Source organism: Galendromus occidentalis, unplaced genomic scaffold (assembly GCF_000255335.2).
Source record: "Galendromus occidentalis unplaced genomic scaffold, Mocc_1.1 scf7180000076600, whole genome shotgun sequence".
Classification (NCBI taxonomy): domain Eukaryota; kingdom Metazoa; phylum Arthropoda; class Arachnida; order Mesostigmata; family Phytoseiidae; genus Galendromus; species Galendromus occidentalis.
Window position 1 is genome coordinate 198,572 of NW_003804589.1, and position 26,263 is coordinate 224,834.

Sequence of the window (26,263 nt, forward strand, 5' to 3'; positions counted from 1 at the left end):
CAGTTCTCAGCTTGCCCAGACGAGTCGATTCTGTCTCGATACGGCATCGTGTTGTCTGTCAGTCGTAAGGGTTCATTCTCTGGGAGGCTTAGTCGACGCTTTCTCCGAGAGCAGCGGCATTTTCAAGAGCCTGAACATAAACATCGGCTCACGAACGACGACGTGCGGCCCTTAATCGCTGACTTTTCGAAGCTACTCGATCCAAGAACAGGTCGCCGTTCCACTGACATTATCCCCGACTCATTTCGAGATTAGCGAGGAACACTCGAAATGGTGAGGCTTTGCCGCGTAGGAGCAAAAGACGCCATGAAGTCCGTTGTCAAGCCTCATCGAGACCCTTGAGCGTTGGGGATCGAGCCAGAGACTACCCCATTTAGGAGAATGAGTCCTCGCAGAGATCTCGCCACGGAAGAATAATGTCTAGAGCTGAAACTCCTACGATCACCTCTGGGCGAGACCCCTCCCATCAGGATCTCTCCAGATTCCGGCGTCCGAACTCATCTGCTTCGGAAAATCGAATTCTCGACATGATAATGTGCTTGTGATGTAAGGTCGTTTTTGTTCTTCATGTAACTCTTTGTTTGTTTGCGGTGGATTGTTCTGTGGTCGGAGTGAACAAGTCGGCAAGGGCTCGAGCGATCGGGGCGTCAGCATGGAAAGTCTCTGAGCGGACGAGTTGGGTGGCCAAGAAGCGACCGACACAGCGACCGTCCGCGAGTCCAACTGAATTGAACGAAGACCTTCGCTTCTTCAGTCTGCCTGGCTGCCTTCTCATTCGGTTGCTTGTTCGTTGGATAAATATTTGGCCTCCCCATGAGAGCGATTAGAGCTGTTCTTCCCGGCGACGACGTCCTGATGCACGTTTTCTCTTGCTGCTTAGCCCGCTTCGCTCTCATTGAGTCGAAAGCCGCCGCGAGCTGGCGGTACAGCCATCGCCACCATACCTCGTCTCCTCAAGAGCGACTCTGAAATGAGGAGATACGAAGGACGATCGATACGATATGAATGCTCATCATGGAGGCATGTGCACGGTGTGGACAAGCGAGAACCGGCTCGAGTGGTCTCGGTGTGCTCGATACGAAATCGATCGAGAATATAATGTCGATCCGAGCGAAAATTTTCCATTCACACTGTTTCAGGGGACAGGACGGGCTCTGAGAGCGGACATGCCATCCGAGCTTTTCGATCCTTTTCCTCGAGTTTTGGGAGCCTCAAAATATTGCATGGCTTGTCGTTGAAATGATGCGATTCAGGAACGTGCAAAATCAGCCTCTGCCTATCTCGCACTTCTGATCGAGCATAGAGTCGAGCCTGTTGAGTCCTCCAGTGAGCGACACCAGCAATCCATGTCCATCCACATGTCCGTGGGATTCCCTGGATCACCCTTGACATCTTGTCAAGCTTCGCCTCACCGCCTCCAGGATTTTCTTCGCAGTGGTAAGTTTCTCTAGGAATGAATCTAAAGGCCGAGGTTCAGTCTAGCAATGAGAGCTGTGGGACACGTTTTTCCTCGTAGATTCAGAGATTCGCCTGCCCTTTCGCGGTTTCGCCCTTTCGATGAAGAGGTGGATCCAGATTGGCAATGGTCGATCATCTTGATGGCTACTGGCATTTTCGTGCAGGCTCCCCAGCCACTGCTGAAGTGATCGGTATGAAGACGAACGGATCCGGCGAAGACCCGAGGATGCCACTTCCGGACCAAACAGATTAGGTGGTTCTTACAGGCTCTTCGGGATACTTCAGGCAATGCGAGAATTTCGGAGAGTTTCAAAATTTTTCGAGGGTTCAGATATTGTCAGTTGAAGCGCATGAGCCAACAGCGAAGCCAGATACGGGGAGGATCAAGGCAGGTTCTCCGATTTTCCTAATTGAGTCCGCTCCGATCAGAGCCCATCGACGAAGGCATGCTTTCAGGTCACGGACGATGAGCTCCGTTGGCTCCGTGCTCCGAGGGATGTACGGACTACCAACGAGAGATAGGAAAATCAACTTCGGAACCAGAGCTTTTTGCGAACGACACCGCGAGAATTGCCGCGAAGTGTCCGGTGCCGCCCAAGCGAGCTCATCTCATGGATCCTCAGCTGAGGGAGCCGTCAGAGGCATCGTGAGCGTCGATCCTCGACTCGGGATTCGGGACACGATCCGCAAGTCTCCAGGGGGGACGTTTCCCCGCCTGAGATGATCGTTGAAAACCTGAACATGACAATTCCGTGATCCGTGAGTTTTTCCGTGGAAGTCGTCCGATATTTCTCTCAGCCAACCAAGAAAGAGCTTCAGCTTAGCAACATCTTCGAGCTTGGTTGATTCTAGGCGTCAGCTCTCCAGGAATCAGGTCGGGGTTTCTTTCAGGGGGGGCGTCCGTGGAGAGATCAATATTGGTACTCACTGCTCGGCCGCTGCAGGACGATGTTTGCATATCGCATTTCCTACTCGCTCGATTCCACACATAATGAGGCTCCCTGCCACTTACTCGACACCGTGCTATTGGTCGGAGGCGTTAGGCTGCGTCTTCCTACAACGAGGCTCTGATGCGCGCCAAGTTTACGCGGCGGCCGTCCATGCCGAGGCCAGTAATGTTGGCTATAAACAGGGAGGTGTCACATTTCCGAACGGAGAATCAAAGGAGGAACTCCTCCGCAGAATTCACCGCGAGGCAGATGTAGACTCAGCGGAAGTTGAGTACGTCGAAGCGCACAGTAGGGGAACGAAGGTCATTCTTCTGCGCCGTAATCCACGGTGTGGTTCAAGCGTCGGCGATCCTGATTCTGTTCAATAATAGTACATATTATATGATTTCGATGCGTACTTGGACATGATTCGACGCGGAACGGGAGCGCTGCCATAATAATAATTGAGCGACAGTTGGTTTCCGGGCATATGCATATGCATATTTGGCGCTAGCGGTAATCCCTCGTCGCTGTTCCGGGGATTCTGCGTATATTCCCAGCGTGGACAATGAGCAGCCTGAATGATGTGGAGCCTGCGTATCCTTGTGGATACCGGTGTCTATCTTGATCCTCCACGGTTGCGAACGCTCCAAGAAAAAATAGGAAGTAATAGAATGGAGTCGAGTGAGCTGAGACATGGAGATTTCGGGTTGATCGGAGTCGATTGGGTAGTATGATGGAGATTTCAGCGAACCTGGCGCTTCCTCAGAAATGTTGGGTAACGCGTTCCGGAGAGCTCGAAGAAGATGTTCTGTCACAGGTTGTAGATACTCAGGAAGTTTGCGTTCTCAAGAGGGTTACTTCCGACAATTTTGCCGGAACTCTCCGTATCGACCCTGTCAAGTCCAACTGCGGTCATGCGGAAGGCAAGTCTCACAAAATTTGGGATTCGGATTCGACCGATCTCCGGAGGAACCATGAAGGGATTCTTGGAAAGTGAATTGATTTTCGCTGGCAAACCGCGTGATCGGAGTTCGCTCCGAGCGCTGGGCCGCATCCTCCGTGCCTCGGGATTTAGGGGCAGGGCCACTTGCGACAACTTGTTCTCCTGAATACCTCGCAAACGATTTGGCTCCAGCCGTTCGATTCAAAGGATGCCTCAAGCAGAAGCAGGCTGGCAGGCTGAGTGCACACTGAAGAGAGCGATCGGCCCGAACTGTGATGCGATTGGTCTCATGAGGATTGACTCTTCGAATGTCGACACCGTGCTCTCAGCTCTTGCGGAACTGCGCACGCTTAATGTGGATGTTCGTTCTCTGTATCCTGAAGGAACGTATCCCATACCGAGGGGATCTCCGAGTCTCCCGAGCTTTCTGGAGAGCGACCGTTCCGAAGAGTGTCGTGTTCGAAAACGAACGACCTTGGATCTTCTGGTAGCTACAATCGAGCCGTTAATACCTCAATCGATACTTCGAGCGATGACCAATCGCCATCCGAGGAGGCACGGGATTGACGGAAGGTTTATCCTGCCTGCGTCGGGCTACATTGTCTTGGCTCAGCGGGCCTCAGCCAGGAATGTGGAGAAGAATAATGGGTGGCAGATCGATCCCAGGAGAAACCTGGTCAGGACTTCATCGATTGATCCTACTCAACACGCTCTGCTTCTGAGTAGAGGTCCTGAAAAAGTGGTTTTCTACCATCGTCCCTCAGGAACCTTACCGACCGGGGTAGTGCTCTTTGGAGACTTAAATAGCTATGGAGACCCTCGACGACCTGTAGGGCCAGTGCCTCTGCTAGAGTTCTATTCAATTCACGCCCGACGCGATGGAGGACATCGATGAAGGACTCGCGCAATATATCGAAGCCTGCTGAATCGTTCTGGAGGAGATACAACAACAATCAAGCAACGGCAAGCTGCCTGGTTCACCTGATTCTCCTAACCTGAGTCACCTAAGTGCACCTGATTATACTGCTCATCTCAACTTGCTGTGTCAGGGTATAAAGGAGGTTTTTCGGTCCGTTCCCATCACTGTTTCTCCGGCGCAAAACATCGTTGTGACCCCATTGTCGTACATATATGAGATCATGTGGGCGGGGATATATTTTATATCGGGATCGGAGAAGGGTGGCTGCTAAGAGGCTCCCGGCTCGGAATAGCTGATAGGCCGAGATGAGTTCATCATGGGGGAAATCCTGTATGAAACGCGCTTCGAGGAGGCCGCTTCGGAGGAACAGGGTTTTACATCCAGCTCAATGGTCTCCCGAAGGAACCCTGGGGTTGCGGACAGAGAAAATCCGGAAGGGGAGACAGGGAAGAGGCAGAGTAGCTCATCCCGTAGCTTCGCCGAGGGAATCCCGCGGGCTTCACGTTTTCCGATCGTCGGGGCGTTTCCGGATTTAAACTTGTTATAGCGGTTTCCACTCGGACATTGCGCGTGAACCCGGGCATCATCGTCAGACTCGGTGCATGAGACGCCATACTCATCTCTCGATTCGGACATACACAGGCTAAAAGAAGCTTTCGCTGCGAACACAGAGTTTGGCCGTCGACGGAGGAGGAGATGGCTTGGCATCGCCAGTCGCATTGATTTTCAACCCCTCCGCGAGCTTCAGGGGCACACCCTGGAGTCTCCCGAATCGCTTTCCCCTACCGGACTCGGAGGGACACCTAACCCGTATCGAATGTGTTCTGAGAGCACCGCGCTGCTTCGGACGATGTCGCCACAGTCTTATATGATTCGAGAAGCGAAAGGCGAAATCGAGTCCCCGCGAGCAAAAGGGGTGATGAGGAAAGAAGATATCAGAGAGTAGGGGAACTTCCGTAGAGAATCCACAAGATTGGATTGTTCCTCAAGAGTGGGTGTTTTCCCGGCATCACATGGCTTCGTGAATGCTCGTGAAAGAAGCCTGCTTTGAGGGGCATCCGGGTACCCTACTCGAGGATTCCAGCCTGAATTCTCTGACGGGTTCCTGCTTCTCATTCTCGAGCCATCGCTGGAAATCGGCCCAAATCAGGCTCGAGATCAGTTGCGACGACTTCGAGTGAATTCTCTCCGCTCGCCATCGGGATTCGGTGAAAAATAGGGATGTTGTTTGCGTCGATGATCGAGATACGAGATGATGATTCCTTCCTCTCACTCTCTCGAGGCGCTCCACCGGATACGTGATACCACGGCAAGACGCCGCGGATGTTACACCGCGACCATCGTTGAAAAACAACGAGTCAGTCGAACTCGTTCCCGCTGGGCAAGATTCTCGTCGCTGGGTTCCCATCGTATGAATAACTTCTTGAAAGGATATTCACGATACGGGGTTCATGTTCTCCAATAGCGGAGACTACTCACGTCGATTCATCAAGCGTGATTCTCGAATTTTCCTCAAGACGGCGGTACTCGGTCTCGAAGCGAGATCCAGGCCCGGGGATCCAAACCGTACACCGAAGATACACAACGAATATGGGAGATTGTGACGATCGCTGAGAGTCAGACTGAACGTCTGCCGCGTCTATAACGTCCACGCATCGCCCCTCCAACCTCGATGCCCCTTTCATGACTCACCCGACCTCAGGCTGCCCTCTGACGCCGAACAGACTTGGAATCACGACGGTCGCAGTTGACGGGAGAATGGTCTGTGAACGACTTCAAGGCTCGGTTTCAAGAAAGAGAGCTTCTCATTCTCACGCTCGAAGTTCTGTCCCAAAGCTCGAAATGAGGGCTTCGGTCAAATTGCCAAATTTCACCTCTATCGAATTTTCGCGCGACTCCCCCAGTACTTTGAATGTACGGGTCATAAAAGTACCCCACGTGGCCTGGATGCGCGACGAGATAGTCGAGTGTTCAGCGCGTCCAGCGCTTTGTCATGCCTGCTGGCACGTTTTGGCAAACGAGATCAGCCAACGCCATCTCAGGGAATCAATAGCTCGCTGCATTCACCACTATCCAGTTCAGGCGTTACGCAGACTACCGGAATGCCTGAAACATTCTCGAGGGACCGAAGTCTGCCTGAGCTCCGTGCTCTCTCTCTACGGTACTCAGGTTAGGGCTCGCTAGGATTTCATATCTTAAGAAGGCTTCGATTCGAAAGCCGAGACCGACGACTCTCCGCGTGCTCGCCGTAGATTTCACAACATCGTCGACTTCCCCGCTGCTCGGCAGCACGCGGTCTGGTTGAGGCCGGACTCGGAGGAGCGATCTCATGTTGCACCGTCATGACGCAATGTTCGCGCTCGACTAAGATTTCCAGTCGGGCTGCTCTGCGATGCATTGGAAGCGCCAGTTGTCTGTTGTCAGCGACTGAAGAAGGCGGAGAGAATAATTGCCGTTTGCCATTAGCCGCTCCACTTTCATAGGGCTGAAATTCAAATCTGATTATCGGAAATTGATTATTCGGCATGGCTCATCTGCGCATTGTCCTTTATGGAGGCTCATCCGACCGACTTGAAGCTATGGATTCCGTTGAAATCGAGAGTTGAGAGAAGAGATCGAGGCATAGAAGAAAGAATGTGACGCTCTTTATCTGGAGAAGCCAATCTGATCTGATAGGAGTGCCTCATGATTCTCTTCTTTCGAAATTGGTCTTCAGAGTTTTCATTGATGGCACGAACAAAGCCGCAATCGGTACGTGATCGATCGGAGTCTTCGACTAATATGGGAGTGACGAACTCCGGAAGTCGACGCTTCCGCGATTGCGGTGAGTGAGGGGGAGGCTGCATTCCGAAATGCTGAATGGGTCACAGATCAAAAGCTGATACGCAGAGCTCGATTGAATGCCCAAAGCTTGGCGTCACTTGGCGAAGGATACCTTCTTTGAGAAAGCGAGAGAAGATGGGCTCGTCCCAGGCGAGATTCGACATCCGCGGTTTGATAAACTAGCAATTAAGCACACCGGAAAGATTGCAGATTGTGGCACGGTGTATCTCTTTGTAGTAGCTGTTCGCGGGGTCCGCAATGCAGGGATCGGATGGCTTGGAAATGCCCAATCGAGGATATTCCGCGCACTACGGGAGAACCTCAATCAGTAAGTGGTCCCAACGAGCTGACCACGCAAACGATTGGAAAATGTTACTGCTTCTGGCACATCGAAGCTGGAGGCAGCTGAGGCTTGGACGAAGATCATGCGAGAATTATTCGTTCCGCACTGGCCGCCTTCGTTCAGAAATCAGGTGTCTTAAAAACTCGATGGCAGAAAGAACTCATATGCTTACATAGAGAAAAACTAAACATCCCCCTCACAATATCGTTATCGCGACAGTCTACGGCGGCAGTTTCGCTCCCGTTCACTGAGCGAGGAATCTGCGGGTCGAGAGTCCAGAGGCCAAGGATTCGGCTTGCCTCGCACATGGAACGATATTCCTCGAATGAGTTTCGTCGAATAGGGTCCGGCTCATAGGCACTTCAATCTGTGGTGCGGCCTGCGCAACTTCTGACAATGGATGGAGCCGAAATCAGTCGGTCTAGTCAAATACCTCAATCGTCTCGCTGGTCTTCGCGGCATTGAACTACGGAAGCTTTCCAGAAATCTCCCCCAGACATTTCCATGAGGGTAAAAGCGCTCCTTATAGCCCACCTCGTGAGTTGGCTGATCTGCCCATTGAAGATCGCGATTAGGTATCTGATTCGCGGTACTTTATTTCTTAAGTGTGAGTGTTAGCACGGAGGAGATGGAGGTGACCAGCGTCCAGCAGTCTGCTTGGCGAGAACGGACACAGGACACCAGTGAAAGGAGAGAATGATAACAGAATGCTCGAGAGGTCAACGGTCGTCTCCGTCGCCGTATTTACAGAAACGAAGAACGAAGCTTAGGAACAAATTACTTGAGGCAGCTTCGGAGAGCGTAGCATACTCGGAGGAGCAACCCTGTCATTGAAGCTCTGAATCAATATGAAAGATCGCTTTTATCACATCTATCGTATCCAGCTGTGGCGCCCGAGAAATATACGTATGTATGTAGTTCTCCCAGGCTTCTCCGTCCGGAAACCACTCATTATGATCGCAGACGAACACTCCGTTCAGACGGGAACTCGGGTCAACTAGACTCGTTGACGGATCATGGGGCACGGAGTATACAAAGTTCTGGAACTGCCGCTCATTTGAAGATATGATGATGATGACTCGATCTCCATTAACCCCTAGACGAGGAGACTGCGCTCCAACGGCTAGTCTAGGCGACTTTGAGCCCGGACGGTGAACTCCTTAACCGATTGAGCGGCCGTCAGCCGGAGGGGTACCCAGGGGGGGCAAGGGGCCATGGCCCCCCGAATCATTTTTCCGTAATGCATGAGTACAGGGCGCGTTATCATTTCGGACCCCTGGTCCCCCGAAAACCAGGTGTTCCCCTCACCCCCCCCAAAAAAATCACGGAATAGAGCTACTACCGGTCAAACAAAATCGAGGCTGGTGTGCCGTCCGTTCACTGAGGGGATTTCTAGGATCGAAATCTACTTCGATCGGGTCATCAGATTTCTCGAAAATCGCGGAAAGCTGAAGAACGCTGGATTCCGGCATGATACCCCCTTGAAGTCGGAGCTGCTTGTATGGTTCAGGGACGAGAATTTGCATCATGGTATCTCCCTACCTGAGTTTGAGTGGATCGATATGGGGCATCGATGCAGCGGCCCTTGACTTCCCAGGTTCCCAGCCTCTATCCAGAATCCGTGCGTGACTCGCTCCTACCTGATCCTTCTCATTGGAGGAGGGAAAGTTAGGTTTCTCCTGCGCAAATCAGATAATTGTCCTCGACAACCTATCTGATGACGGCTTTCCACCAATCGAGACTTGGGATGCGTGAAGGAGCGATTTCTCTCCGTGAGAGCGGCCGCTGACTCGAGTCGGGAAATCAGATGATTATCCGGATCCCGTGTCATGTAGTCATCGATATGTGCCTGTCAGCACGACGCGAGCATGTTCACAACTCCTGCACGTAGTTCCTCTGCTTTCAGCAGGAATAGCAGAGGTTCGAATATCGCCGATCCAGAGAGAAACTTCCTGATGCGAGCGAATCGCGATCCTTGATAAAGGAGCAGGCTAATCGTCCATCTTGATAAATCATGAGCAGCATCAGAATCTGTTTCAATCCTGCAAATTATCCGTTCAGAGGTCCGGAATCCAGTGCGACCCCAGATGTCACTGTTTCAAGTCCGATGAAAGAGCTCTCGAAGAGCACTCCATAGGTAGGATACGGGAGCAGGGCTATGCAGACATGAATGGAGCGAGGTCTTCCTACAAGCATCGTTCCTCTCCCGATACTCCAACTCCACACAGCCACGGAGGACCAATGGACCGAAGAGGAGAGAGCGACATTAGAGTGATCCGTGCCGGCTCATCTACTTAGACTGCAAGTCGACGCTCAACTCGTAGTCTATAGGAGGATTGATCAACGGATGGCCGACTAGTCGGAATGGTGGGCCGAGCAACCCAATGCAGAATTGCGATGCTCAAAATCCGACAGCTCGCTACACCCCGAGGAGAGTGAGAAAAGTTTCCCATGGCTCCCGTCCCTCGGGAAAACGCCATGGTAGGACCCTGAGCGATGATCGAACCGAGAAAGTTTAAGCTATGTAAAGGAAGATTCTGAGAGAATGTAGATTGCTTTCCAGCTGATCGAGTCTCACTAAGCGGTGAGCAGTACATTGCCAGGACGAGGCAAAAGAACTTTCTACCCATCGGTACGTTTCTTCACTTCACTATTCCCCACTGGAGCTAGCTCCTTTGTTCACTCCGTTCAGCGCTCTTCTCTCGACCCTCTAAAGCTCGCTCCCGATGAATAATCACAGCGGCGAAGACCTTTCGGAGGAACACCTTGATCGATGTCTGCTATGATGTGACCCAGGTCTTCACGTTCTGAAGATCGAAAAGCCTATTTCAGCTTTGGCATGGTGATCGCAATCAGGCTTTTCCTCTCGATAGTCTTCGACTGTAAGTTTACGCGGAATTTCGACCAGGAAGGGTGCGATGCTGATTAAATGATGACGTCACTTCCAAACGGATAATATTTCTGGAAGGTACGGATACTCAGAACTGATCGCAGGCCGAGTTCTGCCTTTCTCCTTCACATCACTCTCGACGACGATGAGATCTGCGATGGGGATTAGATCGAAGGAATGTCATGAGGGACATCATCAAAGTCGTTGGGTTTCCCCGATTGATCACAAGGAAGCTCTCTGGTTGCTTCGCAGCTCGCTTGACTAAAAAAAAATCGCCCTCCTTTCTCAGGCGTGCCGGCTAAGGGCGCGCTCGATAGATTACTCGCGACTGAATCGAGGCGATAAGTTATCGCTCGATGTTTCTCGTGCGGTTGTCATCTCGATTGAGCGCTGGGTTGTGAGCCGCATAGACGTCTGCGATCAATCGAACTATGATTCCTAGCTGCAATATCGTGGTTGGCGTAGATTGAGTCGTATACGCCCGCTTTGTACCTGCGAAAGGAAGACGTTCATGCTCTCCATGATTTCTGAGTTCTTCGACAAAGCATTTTCCAGGTTCTTTCTCCTCAAAAGCGGAACAAGATGGGATGGCACAAGGATGTTAGCCCATCTTCCGCGTACAATATTGTTCGATATCGTTATATGTATACGTTGAGCTCGAGTTCTCGCAACAGATAAATGATAGCGAAGCACTCTTCATTTCCATGCCTTAGCTCCTCGATTCCCGAGATCCTGGGCTGAGATTCCGTAGCAGATAGAACTCGCAAAATCCGTCGATGCGCCCCATCAATTCATCTTGAAATAGAGGGGAGGCGGTGGAGCATGTATATGCAGCCACAGGGAGTCCCTGCAAAAGGTCATAGAATGTCATGAGATGAGAGCTTCCCGAAGCGGGGCGCTGACGCAGGTACCTAATTCCTGCTCTGATTGAAGCTAACAGGAGGTTGGGTATGGTTTCGCGTGTTTCGAGATTGTGGTGTGGCATCGCAGAATAATTCTTGATTAGTACATGGAGCTACGATCCGATCGTCAGGCAAATTACACTACTCGTGACGATAATTTCAAGCCGTACATGGAACATCCAGCGGAATGGCTTCTCGAGATTCGATCCCGGCGACAACGTCCCGACCGGTGTTCCTTTCGTTGCTGTCATCTCGGTTGCAAGCTGAGACGTGAACCGTCATCCTTCCCACGGAGATCCTGCACGGGATCTGCTCCAGCGCACGACTGTCCGATGTCCGACTCACGCCTTATTGGCGCTGTCATCATTTCGAAGATCAACAATCCCCACGACAGAACGATCCCCAGCGAGAGAGCTTCGAAAAACGGTATGCATCTATTGAGCTCGAGACCGCGACCCGTTTCATCGTCATGCTCCAGAAGGTCCTGGAAGCTGACGCCCCGGAGAGCTTTCCTCATATAGTCTTCGATGTTTTTCCTCAGATAGTAGAACATGACACAACTTTCGAACAGACGTCGAACCTGAAGTCTCGCGGCTCGGCAAGCGAATCCATCATTGAAGCACTGCAGCACCTGGCTCTCGGTAGTGTACGGAACCGTGTACGTGTCCGCCTCTAAGCCCCACGTAGACGTCAGAAAGTTGATCGATACCGCGTTTCCGGTCCAGTACTTCCCAGCATGTAGTTCCTCCAGGACGCGATCCAGACGCGGACTCTCGAAGAATATATTGGTGCCTTCTCCCACCTTGTTTCCCTCCGGATCGATTCGTGGATGTTTGGCAGCTCGCGGCGGATGTTGCAGATACGATGAAAGACTGCTTTTATAAGCGGTGAGGAGAATGATTCCGAGTATCGACCAGAGGATCGCCAAGATGGCTACGGAGGAGTATTTGAACTTCGACGGTGCCGGAACCGACACACTCGTGAACGTCTGACAGAACACCGAGATTATGTTGCTCAGGAAATTCTGCCAGGAAGAGGTATTCGGCGGTCTCTTGACTGAGAACGTCACGATAATCGCCATGACGATGGTGAACAGGACGAAGGAGACCCATATCGGGTAGTCGAATATCTCTAATAGCAGGAAATGTTTGAACACGAGACGCGGCTTTCTGAACAACGCGACGCCATCCTGCGTCAAGAACGGGATCGCGTGAGGATAATGGCTCTCGTCGTCTACGTAAACTCCGAGTGAGTACTGTTCGTATACGGGCTCGCCGGGCTCGCTGTAGTTGGATTGATACCTCGGAGTCATCGAAAAGAGAACCACGTCTTCGATGTTGGTGACATACAAGCTCATCGGACCGTCATGAACGAGCGGGTCATACCATATTTCCGAAGCCAGCGAGAAACTCCCGTCAGAAACTTCCTTGACAGACACGAAAACTGAATGACGAGCTGGTCGTTCCCCTCGGAAATCGGAATCGACTCGAATCACGAACTTCTGTAGCTCAGCGAACAAGCAAACGTAGCTGAAGGGACCGGTCGCTTCTCCCCACCAGTCGAGGTTCAACTCGCAGTCCTCCGTCAGGTCGAGAACCGAAAAATTCTCCGGCCCACAATACCTCGTATACTTTTTGTAGTACTTAGTCCAATATTCCAGAGCAGTCTTCCTCCCAGTGTTGCACACCACCAATAAACTTCTGTCGACGCATCGAACAATATCTTGCTCGTTTGTTCCTGGCAGAATTGTCGCACGAAAGGATTCGACCGCTCGGTCCGTGAAGTTGCAGTGTTTCACCATTATGGAGAACGTGGGTCCCGTTCGAAGGTTTTCAAGCGCTACAGTCATGGCTTCAAACCCCGGAGTTCGGGATATTTCGTTGGCGTGTCGTTCCGAACTTAATACTGTGGAGACCGCGATGGACATGAAAACTGCCTCGCCTCGCATTTCGGACAGAAGTGTTCAGCGACGCGAGTTTGACATGCCTGAGCCATCGACCGCGTGCCCGGAAAGCAACAAAGGATGCTCTCCTTGAAGGTCGTCCCGACTTAGGCCCAGCTGACAATCAACGTTGTTTCGTAGCTCACAAAATATCTCGTTTTATACGGAACGATAGGAGCAAGCTTTACATAACGACGATACTGGCAGCAGCAGCAGCAGAAGCATCATCATCATCCTTTGTATCAACGAGCATCGATCCTTGAACAAGGAGCTCTTTTGAATGTAGAAATGAGCTCGGATCAATGGTGTTCCTCGTTCGAACGTCGGCATCGCCTGAATGGGCACCTTCCGAATATTATCGAATCAGGAGCATTCGTGCAATGTAGTCGCTCGATGCGAGAAGGCTCATCTCGGAGGATGAGTTTATTTCTGCTCCTTCTGACGGATCTCTTCCACACGGGCACAGCGATCGTGAATCATCGTGTCCTCATCGGGGAGCTCACTCAAAACCTTGCCCCGAAAGGGAATTTCGCACTGTTCCCAATAGGATGCCATCATTCGACTTACTCCGACGCCCCGGCATCCATAATCAACTTAGCGTCCTTGTATCGAGCCCGATACCCGAGCCGCATCATAATTGTGGTCTGCTATAGTGAATCGACGCCCTCGAAGCGTTGGTTGAGGTTTTACCAGGACTTTGTCCGGACCTACGGAGCTCAATACTTCACCCTCATCGATTTCACCCTTCAGAAGATTTTTGAATTCCGGGCCTCCGAGGTGGTGGCCGCCCCATTCAGCTGTGTCATCTACAAGGACGACGGTGACTACTTTGAGATACGCGTCGACTCGGACTTCCACGGTGAGAGGCCGGCGTGGAAGCCTATAATCGTGTCTCGGCACGAGGTCACAAACGGAGAAGTCGATCTATCAAGCTTGTTGATCTTCAACAAATCCATTCACAACAGCCAGATGAGTCTGTACGTTAGCGAGAGTCTCGACATGAGAATATACCCAAAATATGTCACGAATTACTCTAGAACCGGGCACACAGCTTACATTGGAAGCGGCGTCGTACAGGGTTACACTTGGAGCCATTTCCCGAACATCATACCAATTCTAATGGATGAACAAGTTGCAATCTACTTGAATCCCAAAATTTTGTACGACGACTTCGTCCTGCTTGCCCCGTTCAGCCCAGCGATCTGGTGTTTGATAGGCGCTTTCTCGGCGATCGTTGCCTTCATCATGACCCACTCAATCAAGTACGCAACGGAGCGGAACAAGCTAGAAGTATTCGCGGAAAACGTGATCTACGCCTTCTCGCACATGTTCACGACTCTCAAGTTGCCCCAACCGTCGCGGTTCAGGTTTGTGACCGCTGCCTGTGCAACCGTCATGTGGACAGTCTTGTGTATCATACCACAAACTGGTTATAAGGGCTCGCTGGCGTCGATGCTCCAAAGACCTTCTCGGGAACCGAAACTCGAATCCACCAAGCTCGATCGTAACTGGTATAACCACACGGTCAGCTTCGTTGAGCCTGATTTCGTTCAGTTTATGAACTTGCTCCGCAATGGCGATGCATGGTTCGACGCTTCTTCGTCTGCCAGGTTCTTGCAGTCTATCTGGGGACTTACGAGAGCGACCTACACATCTCGTATAGTACCCTTGAGGCTCCAAACAACCTCTCTTCAGTGTTTGAGCAAACAAGCGATTATGTACGCCTGTAGGAGTTTGCAACCGAAGATGCGCGAGCTTTTCGAAACGGACTTCGCCTACTTCTTCATGAGTCGTGTGAATCGACACATCGCGACGAAATCTCACGACGAGTAAGTAGCAACATCTAGCTCAAGGTTCACATTCGACGTTTTCCGCGGAGCATGACGGAGATCGGATCCAGCTGATTGATGAGACTCGAGCCACAATGACAAGGCTAAATTGGAGACCCTTCTTTCAGAGCGCACGAAAATCACGATCCGTCCGAATACGAAGTCGTCGACGACTTCAGTCATTTCGCGCTGAAATCCACCGAGATCCGACCTTCCCTGCTCTTGCTTTCGTTCGGGGGGATTTTCTCGAGCGTCGTTCTAGTTGTCGAAATTGTCAGGGCGAGCTTCGCCGGGGGCCTCGAGAGAAAAGGACGGGAATCCTCGGCGCTTCCAACGCCTCATGGGCAATGACGCTGATGGGGGACGACACGAGCCCTAGTACCCTTCGAGAACTACACATCTGGATCTCGTGACGACGCGATGTACATATATAATATGATCCCCGGGACGAAGACTGAATCTGAAATCTGGACACAGGCTGGACGGCGAATGCTGATTTCTGGCAGGAAGGGGGGGGGGATTCGAACCTGCCCTCTTCGTGGGACCAAATTGCTCGAGCAGATTCCAGCGTTCTACTTCGATTCTCATCGGAAATCCCACCACTGCGGCCGGAGCCCCTACCGTCCGCCATATCTCCTGTGATCAACTAATCTCTACGAGATTTCAGTCTCTGTCGAAGACTGCCCCATGGCCCCGGTCAGATTCGGTTGCGACGGGATAGCAGCCATATCGCAGAGGAAATGCTCCTGAATAAATCCAGATATTGTTCTAGGATGAAACCGCCAGAGCTGTCGGCTTTTCGTCTCGCGGCCGTGAACAGCAGTGCAAAGTTCGAGAAAATCTCAGTTAAGACCTAGGGATTAGACGATGCCTCCTGAGCCTTCTGCAGGGAAGATCATTCTGTCATTTTGACAGCTTCCCCCGTCACGCACAACGAGATCTCGTCTGCGGACAATGTACAGAACCATCCCAGATAATGATGCGTCTCCATTGAGTAACCATAGGCGGCTCTCGATTGCATGCCAATTTATTCTCAGGAGTCGTTTGTTTCCAGGTGGGTACTAGTCGAATCTCAAGGAATCGACGGGGCGACGCGTTATCGCTACCGAGAACCAATTTCCACGATACTCCGCTGTCGCGAACCCTTCGAGCCAGCTTAACTTTTTCTTCTTTCCGTGCGCCGTAGCGATTTGCCGTGGTCTAGTTGTGTATAGGGGTTGTCCATCTTTCACCTCGAGAGATCCGGAGTCCTGGATAGTCTACGCGAGATCGGGACGTATCTACTACTTCCGATGCGCTTGCGACCGTGAAAGTCGAGTCGGAGGAACATCGAAGCCTTCAGCTGCATATCCCAATCACTTCCTATGAATAGATTATTCAGCTGTCACCTCCATGCGAGTCGTAATCGGCCTCAAGGAGATCCGTCTTGGGCTGACAACAGTACTGACTCTTCCAAAATGGAGAGTTCCGAGAGGATCTTCGACTTTTTCTTCGCGACTCCTACTAGGGCCCTCTTCGAAGGCTTCGTGGTTTCTCTTGCTCCGTGCTCGGGCGCGGAATCCTTACTTTCATCATTGAACTGCATTCAAGGAAGCCCTGACCCCGACTAATCGCCTCTCCAGGAATGTGGAGTCCGAATCTTCTCCTACCAGAGCTCAGGCTCGTCTCCTCGCAATCAAGATATGCGCACTGGAGACTCATACCAGCCACAGCGACAGCTGCGTCAAAAGAAAATAGATGTGCTCGAGATCGCAGCACGGGGTTGTCGAGGAAGACGAGCGCTTACAAACTTGAGGGCGAACACTCCCCTGCGGTCGTCACTCTCGAGGCTGTGTCATTCTGTTTCATGTGTTGATTCGACTTGGATCGGAATGCGCCTCTATATGACTCAATGAGTAACGAGGGTCTGTTTTATAGAATCTGCTTTGTCACATTTATTTAAGAGGTATTTAAGCCTGCGTAGAGGCCCCGCCCCAGTTCAAAATTTCTCGAAAGCGGTAGGTTTTCGTTTTCCCCGAGCTGGCTCACGACCTTGCATACACAAGAACAAATTGAGAAGAAGCATGAAATGGAGCAGATTTCCTACGCCAGTATACCACGGTAAGAGCATCGGAAGTCCGTCCACCACCAAGGGCATGGAATAAGAGGAGTAGATGACGCCGACGAAGATTGCGCTCTGCGAACATAAATATTCTACGGACTTGAGCGCGCGAGACGATGCTGGCATGGGGAAGTCGAGCTTGTATGCATAATCGAAAGTCTCCGGGTCACCTATCCTGGTTTTAACCTTGATGCTAAGAATCGTGACTGGATATCCATGAAAGGTTTTTTTCTCACCGATACGACACTGACGTGGGAATGCCGCACCTCGAGGAACTGAAAGCAGAAACCAATCGCGGCTCCGTATAACGTAGACGAACCGAGACCAATAAGCAGTGTTCCAAGTCGGATAGTGCCCTTCGAGGGCTCTACAGCGAGCATCAGGCCTGAATACAGGGATACAGAGATAATTTTAATACAGAAATGGTTATTGCTCAAAATCATTCCGGTTGATTCGGGTCGGAAATCTCTTGCGCGCCGACGATATCTCATACTCAGGCACGTTTGGAGCAGCAGGGAGAAATGTCCCGGAGAAGGGAGGCTTCTGCAAATAGAACTCACCCGATGCCATGAGGGTCATGACGTGGGACCAGTACAAGAGTCTTGGGGTTTTCATGAATATTGTGAATGATATTCCAACTACCTGTCCCATCAATAGAATTGTCCAAAACGTGAATTCTAAATCGAGGCTACGAGCCATTTCCAGGATGATGAGTAAAATGTTTTTGTTGACCGAGACCCACAAAGAATCTTTCGAAGGAAAAAGCATTGTGAGTCACAGCCTTACTCCATAGAAAATTGGGGCTGAATGTACAGGGGCCTTCCGACATTTCGAGAACCCTCACAAAAGGTACTCACTGCCATAAGTATTCACGGTATGCGCCAGGATAAGGATATAAAAGAACAGTAGGGTCATGAGGATGTTTCCATCTACTTTGCGCTTCCTCGCTCGGTTGCTTAGATGTCGTCGCGACTCGTTGATGCCGACCGAATCAGCTTTCCAAGCGCCTACCATTGACAGTAGGGCGAGAATGAAGATCACACCAGGTGTCGCTGAAGGGATCCACAGGTCTGCATCCTGGAGCGAGTCGAATATGATGAAAAATTACCGAAATCAGAATTACAGGACGATTGCGACGTCTGTGACGCCATCAACCGAGTTGTCATCCAAGAGCCGTGATCGTCGAGGCTCGACAACCGAATTCCAACTATACTGTTCCGATTCCGGGTCCTTGATCGAGGTCTCTACAAGGTGAGTCTCCCAGTGAAAGCGGGGCTTACCTCTCGAGGAACATTGAGCTCAACAGTCAATAACTTCTGGAGATATCTGCTCAAGATCGGTCCGAGAGCTACTCCGATTCCGAAGGCCGCGACAAAGGCTTGCAAGGCTGCCGCGCTCAGTCTCCTCCATGTTCTGATCAAACGCGTTTGTGAGCCTACAATACAAGAACTCTCTCACTGCGGAATCTCGGAAGAGAGTTCCACGATCCGTCGTGACGCCCATGCCTTCCTCGCGTGCTCACCGACCACGGTTATTCCTGCGGCGACGCCGCTCACAAACCCCATTGTGCGCAGAGCCCACAGCTTTGAGAAGACAGGAATCTGCGCTGCACTAGTTGCGTAAATTAGCGTCGCTACTATCAGCACTTTCTGATCATTGAATGATCTGTAGGCTTTTTCGCCTGGAATGAGTTGTGGATCGATTCAAATCCAGGAGCCAGAGTTCCGAACAGCGACCATGCGGGGACTTTTCTTTACCTGCCGTGCTGCCCACCAGCGCGCCTATCAGTTGCGCGGAGCCTACGGCCGCGAGGACATCTCGCTTGGACGAGAGGAGGTTCACCGTCGCGAAAATTGCCCATGTGAGTCCCTGTGGAGAACCTTACCAGCACTCAAGTTGTTAGACTGTCACTCATGTCAGTCACTCGCGGACAACAAGAATATTCAGAACATACCACAGCAAATATGTTGATCAGCTGGTTACAGCTATGCCAGTAATCCAAGTAGGAGCGTTCTGGAGGACCGTGCATTCCTGCCTGCGAATCACTGAATTGCGTCTAGTCTTGTGCACACTCCGAAGACTGATTCCCTTGATGAAAACTTCATTTCTGCTAGACCCGCAAATTCGACGAGGGGAACGAGAGATGGAACATTGTGGGACTTTGGCTGCAAAGGAGCCTTTGTTGATTGCGGAATTGCGGAATTCAGAGAGGCACGTTGCACGCCTCCGTATGCCGAAGAGCGATCGATGTGCAAGTTGAAAAGAGAGAATCTCCCCACGACCCCGGGAAGAAGGGTCTCGCATTGGGACGTTGTCTTGTCTGCAGCGCGCTTCGGCAAATTCACCTCGAGGCCGCAGGGGTCATCAGCGACGCAACTGTGTAGGTCGAAGAATCCAGAGCGAGCAATCTTTATTGATATCACGGAAGATGGCTGACCGCTTCTGAACGGAACGAATCGAAGAGCTAATCCCCTACCCCGCCGCCTAGCGCAAATAAAAGAGGTCAAATAGGTGCCTTTGGGTCAGAGCGTCTTTCCTTCATAAGCATGAAAGCAGCTGAGATGACGGCTCGCGACCCCAAGAAAGTATCTTCTCCCTGTCGGGTAGCTCGATATCACCATTGGAGTCAATGAGCAGCTTGAAATGGAATATGCCGTCAACATTGGTGTCCCTCAAGTCTCGATTTCTCTCCTATCCGCTCCTCCGAACCAGCGACCAATCTCTTCTCATTCCGTATGCGGACGAACAGAGGACTCGAGCTCCGGAACATCAGTAATCTAGATCCTCGATTCGAGTTCCTATACCTTCTCTTCCTCGCGATCTCAGGTGCCCTTTACTCAACCGCGATGGTACATCAGTAATCTATAATAGATCCTCGATTCGAGTTCCTATACCTTCTCTTCCTCGCGATCTCAGGTGCCCTTTACTCAACCGCGATGGTTGCCTTGCCTCGGCTTGCCTCGGCTTGCGTCGGCTTGCCTTGGCTTGCCTCGGCTTATGCCTCAGAACTTCTTGAGGAGGTGACTCAGGATCGGCGAAAGCGACTGTTCCGCCGGGCTATGGGCTGCGTTACGTATCCATCTCTTTCTAGTGTTACTTCAGAACCATCCCGCTGCATGACGAAAATCGATGCTCATTCGTTTCACTGCATCTCCAGCGACTTCTGGTCTTGTTTGATAACTTCGCGTCCTCTTGTACACCAGAACATTCCGAAAAGCACAATGAAATGTATAACATTCCCAGCACCGGTATACCACTGCAAGAATATCGGCTGCGCATCCACTGCGGGCGGAACGAAGTAAGATGAAAGGAAGACGCCAACGCAACCAGCCACCTGCAATCCGATTGGGCTCCCTGAGATCCTTCACATCGTCTCGGTGCTGGCCTGAGGGTCCAAACGAAGGCAGGGCTGGAGGGCCTTGGCACCTTCCAGGCTATCTTTATCGTGGACCTACTCGAGAATTCTAAACCAGCCACCCTCCGGATCCATCATTGCCTCTTCCCCACGCTGAGAAGTCTTGCCTAGGCTGCTGCCCGGGCACCATGAATCCTCGAAACCATCACTGGACTTACCAAGATCACACTGACGTGGAAATGTCGCACCGTGAAATATTGGAAACAGTAGCCACTTGCGGCGCCGTATAACGAAGATATGCCGAGGCCAAGGAGAGCTGTTCCGAGCCACACGCAGAGCGCTGAACTTTCGAAGGCGACCATCAAGCCTTTACATTGAAACTTGATTAGTGCGATCCTCTCTCGCGCGCCTACTCTCCCGGGCGACCTCGAGCTCAAACTATCCACCATCAGACCTTCGATGCATCCTACCCGGGCCATGGATTGCAGAACTCACCCGACGCCGCCAGGAGCATAGCATGGGAAATGTACAACAGCGTTGGAATGTCTACGAGCATCGCGGCGAATATGCTAAGAAGTCGTCCGACCGTGAAAGTTGTCCAGAAGACGCCGGCCAAGTAAGCGCCCATCGACTTCGAGAACTGGAGGTCAGGGCTTTTCACGGCGAAAACCGAGAAGAGACCTGAGATTGAGATTTTCGTAGGACTTACTTCAGACTTGAGTGCTCGTGGCCAAATACCATCTTATTGAGGACTATGCAGAGAGAAATATCCCGATATAGTCGGAGCGAATTACTCACTACTGTAGGTGATCTCGGTGTTCACAGTGAACAATATGTAGAGGAACAGGAGAGATACGAGTAGGTTTTCGAATGTCTTCCTCGAGCTTCCTGTCTCTTTGACTTCAACTTTCTTCGAGTCGTGGATGCCCACGGGATCAACGATGTACGCGCCGAGCATCGACAATAAAATCAAAAGGAAAACTACCCCAAATATGCCGAATGGTATCCACAGCTGTGTTTCCTAAAGGTGGGAGCAAGGGAAGGACAGTACTTCGGGATCGATTCTGCCCCTCAGAGTCCCCAGATCGGTCGTCTCAGAGAGAGGAGCCGACCGATCACAAGGCGGAAGCGAGGATGTCGGAGGGATAGTCTCACGAGAGAGCGCTTTCGGTGCTTAATCTCTTCCGATGCCGTATTTTTGCGCTCTTCGGAGCGGGGAGCAATATGAAACGATGGAATATAAATGACCGAGTATTCGGGTGCATACCTTCACCCGAACGCCGTCTTCGACTGAACTCAGGAACGGCGCGGCCACGAATGGGGCAAGCATCGCTCCAACGCCGAAAGCAGTATGGAAAGCTTGCAGAGCTGCTGCGCTTTGCTCTAGCCAGGCTCTGACCAAGCGTACTTGAGAACCTGAGAGTAGACAGAAAAGAGCTTCAGAGCTCAGAATGCGTCTCTTGTCGAAGTCAGTGATGATTCTAAGACGACAAGATGACTTACCGATTTCGAAAACTCCCACGACGAAGCCACCCACGAAGGCTAGGACATGCAATATCCACAAACTCGAGAACACGGGAGTCAGCACCGTCGAGAGAGCGTACAGTAAGATTACGATGAACATACAAATCTGATCGTTCATGAATTTGTAGAAGTATCCGCCTTGGAGAAGAAGAGAACGTTGAAACTCAGGATACACAAAGTCCAGCCGCGACTGAATCGGAAGGGTATTATGCCTTCCATGAAAACCGCCTGATGCGACTGATCCTTAGGACCATTGAGATTCGGAAGATTCCTCCTGAGGGTCAATGCGGATGCATCCCGGGCGCAGGCATGGGAGTAGCGGCAACTTCAGATCAGAAACCGAAACGACCCCACGCTCAGCAAGTCACTCACCTATGATGGAACCCGCGAGTGTGCCGAGAGCTCTCATTGAGTTCGTGAGGGCGATGTCGTTCTCTTTCGATGAATAAATTTCCGCTAAGTCCATCAGTGCCGGACCGAAAACTCCAAATGTCAGACCCTGAATCGAGACCTCCGCTTTACCGGCACTTCGGGCTTCTTACTTAAGGCGAAATATCGTTGGGACGTTGGAAACCAGGAAACGTACCGCGGCGAAAATGTTGAGTATCTGGTTCAAGCTATGCCAGTAATCCACATATCTTCGCTTCGCCGGGGTTCCGCCGCCCATCACCGTCCGAAGTTCACTGACGGACAAGACAAGCGCCTCGACTCGAAGAAGAGCAGGTGGATGATGACCAGATTATCCGAAAGAGGAAGTGCTCATCCCTCTGGCGTTTGATAACAGCTACGATGCTTCAGCTGAGAGACGGAGAAATTGCGGGAGGCCGGACTCAAGAGCACGATATTCCTAATTGCTAAGGGACACGCTCCGGTTAAGAATCTATGAACTGTGCTGTAAAAAAAGATACTCAGCGAGAGCCTCCCTCTCCCTTGCAGATACGGTTACAGCCCACTCACACCCTCACACCCTCCAGAAATGCATTGTAAATTCGTTGACCATGTGTCATCCGCCTTCACCCGGATCTACCCCAAACGCAACCCAATCCTCGAGCGATTTTGTGCTCGGTCTAGACGGAGATCATCTTCGAAAAGACCAGAGCGCAGCTCTTCTCCTCAGTGGAGCGGTCCACGATGATTTTTATACGGCGGTTTCTGGAGACATTTCTGGCTCGGCGTGCAGTTTGAAGAGAGAATGATTGGAGCCCGCCTGGGCTGGCCGAAAACCGTTGAGGGAGCCTCCAGAGACTTGAAGAGCTCTCAGTCAAGGCCGAGTTCCTTATGGTTCACGTCGCTCCGAGAAATCGAATGAAACTTTCGCCAAATCGGTGATGACAAGCACGGGCCGACTATCCGATCGGCCTGAGATACTCATCGGGATCGGACCTGACATCGCTCGTCTGGGTGGGTCCGATGTGAGCTTTCCCGGAAGATGGCATTCCGCTGCTTTATCTTCTCGAAGCTCATCGGCATCCTCACTCATCAATGTCTCGGGTTTTACATATGTATCACCAGAGGTGAGCTCTCTTTCGGCGGGATCGCTAATCAGTGATTCCGAAGGTACGAGTCATGCTTCTCATTCTCACCGCTCACCTTCGGCTAGCCGACATTGGTGATCGGTTCCGAGTTGTCACGCGGACAACTCCTTGAACTCATGAAAAGCTTTGCGTATGACATGGACCGTGGTGGTCTACGGACAGAGACAAGTTCAGAGCCCTGGCTATGATCCCAGCGTGGAGATCGGGAGCACGCGCGCCGCGAAATTCCAAGAGTTATATAGCAGTATAATAATTCTACAGAGAGAAACAGTCAGATGAGCAAGTTTAAGATCATTTCGGAATGCTCTGTAGGTATCTTTCACTCTCGTCCGTTGATGCGTCCTCTACGACCTCAGAAATTCCCCGTGCTGCGACTCTGAGAAGAATAGGCTTGCGGCTCAGGGGAATCGACATCGAGTCTTCTGTGTGGACCCCCGACGAAACCTTCTCGCTGATATTCATCTTGTGTTTTCAGCCTAGCCTCCGGATGAGATCATACATCGCTCAAGATTAGGCCGACCTCTTCAAGAATGAATGTTTGAGAAAAACATAGGGTCAGTCAAGGTGTCGCGATTTTGACCGAGAGGTAAGCTTCTCTTGGAAGTCTCAAAGATTCTACGTTCAGCATAGGACATCGCCATCAACAGCGGACGGCGGCATGTTCCTCCTCTCCTCCTCGCGCCGCACCAATCAGCTGTTGTCTTTGATGTCGTTATCAACGCTTTCAGAGAGACTGATGTGAGAGACGAACCTTGAGAAAAATGTCTTAGCCGTACAAAAGCATCGGGAGTCCTCGATGCTCCGACCTGCTTCGGGGAGGAGTGGATTCTCTCGGTGTCGCGATTGAATTCATTCCATCTTTCGATCCTGAGACTGTCTGAGTCGAGCAAGTGTCGGCTGACAGGAGTCAATTCTACAACCATCAGAAGATAGCCGCACTCTGTAAGTTACGCACTTTACACTGCTAAGCGTTGTCAACGAAATGGCAGAAAAGACGCCGTTGCTCGCCACCCGATTGGCCCGATCAGTGAGTGCGGACTTCGCCGAAATGGCCCTGGCTGACATATCAGAGGGAAAAACTGCTCTAGACGAGAGATGTGATTTCCTTCTAACGAAGCTCGACGCCTTCATCCAAATAATCAGCATAGTTGGGAATAATACGGAATTCCTCTCTATGAATCTACCAAAGGTCGAGGCGGCTCGGGAGAGTCTCAAAGAGGTGAGCTGCAGCAGTCGGAACGATACAGTAGATAGAGTCCATGATCGTGGACTTTGGAATCAGCTGATTCGCATCTGAAGTCTCTGAAAACTCACGATGGACTCTTTCGCCAGGTTTACGCACAAATCGATCAGTTGGACGCTCTCGTGTCCGAAGTGAAGTCGAGCGTTCAAAGTATGGAACAGAAAGTTGAAGAGGCAGAGAAACAATTCACGACTTCTTATCAGATGAAATTCTTCAAAGTGAGTACAATAATGACCCTGTGATCTTATGTTAGAGATGATCGCCTCCTCCCTCAATCCAGGTCACTTTATCCTCGCATCACCGCGTCTCGAGACAGGGACGAAGTGAGAAGAAGGATAGGATTGAGCAGGATTTGTCCTGCATAACAGAGACTGATAGTGATTCCCCGGAGCTATAGTGTTTGGATGAGAGCCCGGAAAATCTCCAGGTGCCTTCTGGTCAGTCCACACAAGTAAACTTGAGCTCCTACTCTGTTCCAGGTGCTACAGAGCGCGCTCGGCGCACAAGGTGATAACTCGAACCAATACAGACGTCAGATTCGTTTCGAGCCACCCGAAATCTTCAAAACGGAAGACTTCTTCCCGAAAGAGAGATCTCAAAACGAATGCCATCCTAGATGAGCTTACGCATGGAACTCGTTAAGGGGATCAAGTACGAAAATGTTGTGTAATGTAAGATATCGGAATCTCCGTGGATGCCCGGAAGGGCTCGTATGGGTCCCGTTTTCGGAAATCTTGATGCGTCTGAAGACTGGCTCCCTCGGAGTTTCGCTTATTGTTGCAATAAAGCCCGTGTGTCTCAACTCATGTCACTCAAGAAGTCTCAGCTAGCGAATCGGGGGAAGTTGTGATCATATTCGGCAGGAAGCTCCGGGGCACGAGAGCATTGTGGAGGACGTCGTCGATATGCTCCATGCAGGTTCCTCGTCCCGAAATCCGGTCTTCAGGCCCTCTCCATCGACACAATAGTCCTAACCTTGTATACTGTATGAGCGGGGATAGATGGCCGTGATTGAAGTGAATCATTTATTGGGCTCAGAACCGAGGGATATGATAATGACACTTTTAGGAGTTTCCTCTGCCCGACTTGACGGAGGCGTAATAGGTCTCCTCGACACTGTGCCATAGCCTCATCCCGTCATGTGCCACGCACCCGTCTGATTTTGTTTGACACGCTCTTCGAGAAATATGTTTCAATTAACCGAATCACCGGCTCGTTCCAAGTAGACGCTACTCCTTTGCCGGAGAATCAGAGAATGAAGATAACCTGACCTCCGAAGCCAAAGAGATTATGAATCGCCCGCTCGATGATATACTCCAGACTGATCCTTCAAGGTCGGAATCCGCTTCTTCCAACTCGATCCTCTCCGTGAGGGCCGACCCTCGAGAAGGAGGACCAGTGAATTGGCTTCCCATGGGACCTAGCTGAAGGAATCATCCAAGCTGCCTATGATCAGCACACTTGTGTCGCAATGGTCGAGGTACCCACACGGTCGAACGACCTCGAAATGGGGCGCACCTGGGT

The 26,263-nt window shown here is 51.3% G+C and overlaps 3 protein-coding genes across 3 annotated transcripts; 1 reads left to right on the forward strand and 2 right to left on the reverse strand.

Annotated features, from left to right (window-relative positions):
• Positions 1-16,959: 16,959 nt before the first annotated feature.
• LOC100900480 (uncharacterized) lies at positions 16,960-19,270 on the reverse strand. The gene is made up of 8 exons (XM_003739895.1): positions 19,037-19,270; positions 18,840-18,951; positions 18,605-18,763; positions 18,363-18,517; positions 17,940-18,159; positions 17,643-17,831; positions 17,319-17,467; positions 16,960-17,157 (listed from the first exon to the last, which is right to left on the reverse strand). The coding sequence occupies exons 1-8, from the start codon at positions 19,109-19,111 to the stop codon at positions 16,960-16,962; spliced, it is 1,257 nt and encodes a 418-aa protein (XP_003739943.1). The 5' UTR covers positions 19,112-19,270.
• Positions 19,271-20,282: 1,012 nt separating this feature from the next.
• On the reverse strand, positions 20,283-22,814 carry LOC100900622 (sodium-dependent glucose transporter 1). Its single transcript, XM_018638135.1, has 7 exons — positions 22,548-22,814; positions 22,334-22,460; positions 21,941-22,099; positions 21,705-21,853; positions 21,236-21,458; positions 20,933-21,118; positions 20,283-20,804 (listed from the first exon to the last, which is right to left on the reverse strand). The coding sequence occupies exons 1-7, from the start codon at positions 22,626-22,628 to the stop codon at positions 20,605-20,607; spliced, it is 1,125 nt and encodes a 374-aa protein (XP_018493651.1). The 5' UTR covers positions 22,629-22,814; the 3' UTR covers positions 20,283-20,604.
• Positions 22,815-24,372: 1,558 nt separating this feature from the next.
• On the forward strand, positions 24,373-25,541 carry Blos4 (biogenesis of lysosome-related organelles complex 1 subunit 4). The gene is made up of 3 exons (XM_003739861.1): positions 24,373-24,715; positions 24,829-24,957; positions 25,219-25,541. The coding sequence occupies exons 1-3, from the start codon at positions 24,479-24,481 to the stop codon at positions 25,357-25,359; spliced, it is 507 nt and encodes a 168-aa protein (XP_003739909.1). The 5' UTR covers positions 24,373-24,478; the 3' UTR covers positions 25,360-25,541.
• Positions 25,542-26,263: the final 722 nt, after the last annotated feature.

Bases quoted from the DNA above. Each gene is read 5' to 3' on its own strand.
- Blos4 (XM_003739861.1), top strand. From the start codon at position 24,479: ATGGCAGAAAAGACGCCGTTGCTCGCCACCCGATTGGCCCGATCAGTG. The intron at 24,716-24,828 runs GTGAGCTGCAGC...CTCTTTCGCCAG, and splicing joins CTCGGGAGAGTCTCAAAGAG to GTTTACGCACAAATCGATCA. The intron at 24,958-25,218 runs GTGAGTACAATA...ACTCTGTTCCAG, and splicing joins ATCAGATGAAATTCTTCAAA to GTGCTACAGAGCGCGCTCGG.
- LOC100900622 (XM_018638135.1), bottom strand. From the start codon at position 22,628: ATGGGCGGCGGAACCCCGGCGAAGCGAAGATATGTGGATTACTGGCAT. The intron at 21,119-21,235 runs GTGAGTAATTCG...TCTCAATCTCAG, and splicing joins CACCGAGATCACCTACAGTA to GTCTCTTCTCGGTTTTCGCC. The intron at 20,805-20,932 runs GTGAGTTCTGCA...TTCAATGTAAAG, and splicing joins TATGCTCCTGGCGGCGTCGG to GCTTGATGGTCGCCTTCGAA.
- LOC100900480 (XM_003739895.1), bottom strand. From the start codon at position 19,111: ATGCACGGTCCTCCAGAACGCTCCTACTTGGATTACTGGCATAGCTGT. The intron at 18,952-19,036 runs GTATGTTCTGAA...GGTTCTCCACAG, and splicing joins TGATCAACATATTTGCTGTG to GGACTCACATGGGCAATTTT. The intron at 18,160-18,362 runs GTAAGCCCCGCT...GACTCGCTCCAG, and splicing joins AGCTCAATGTTCCTCGAGAG to GATGCAGACCTGTGGATCCC.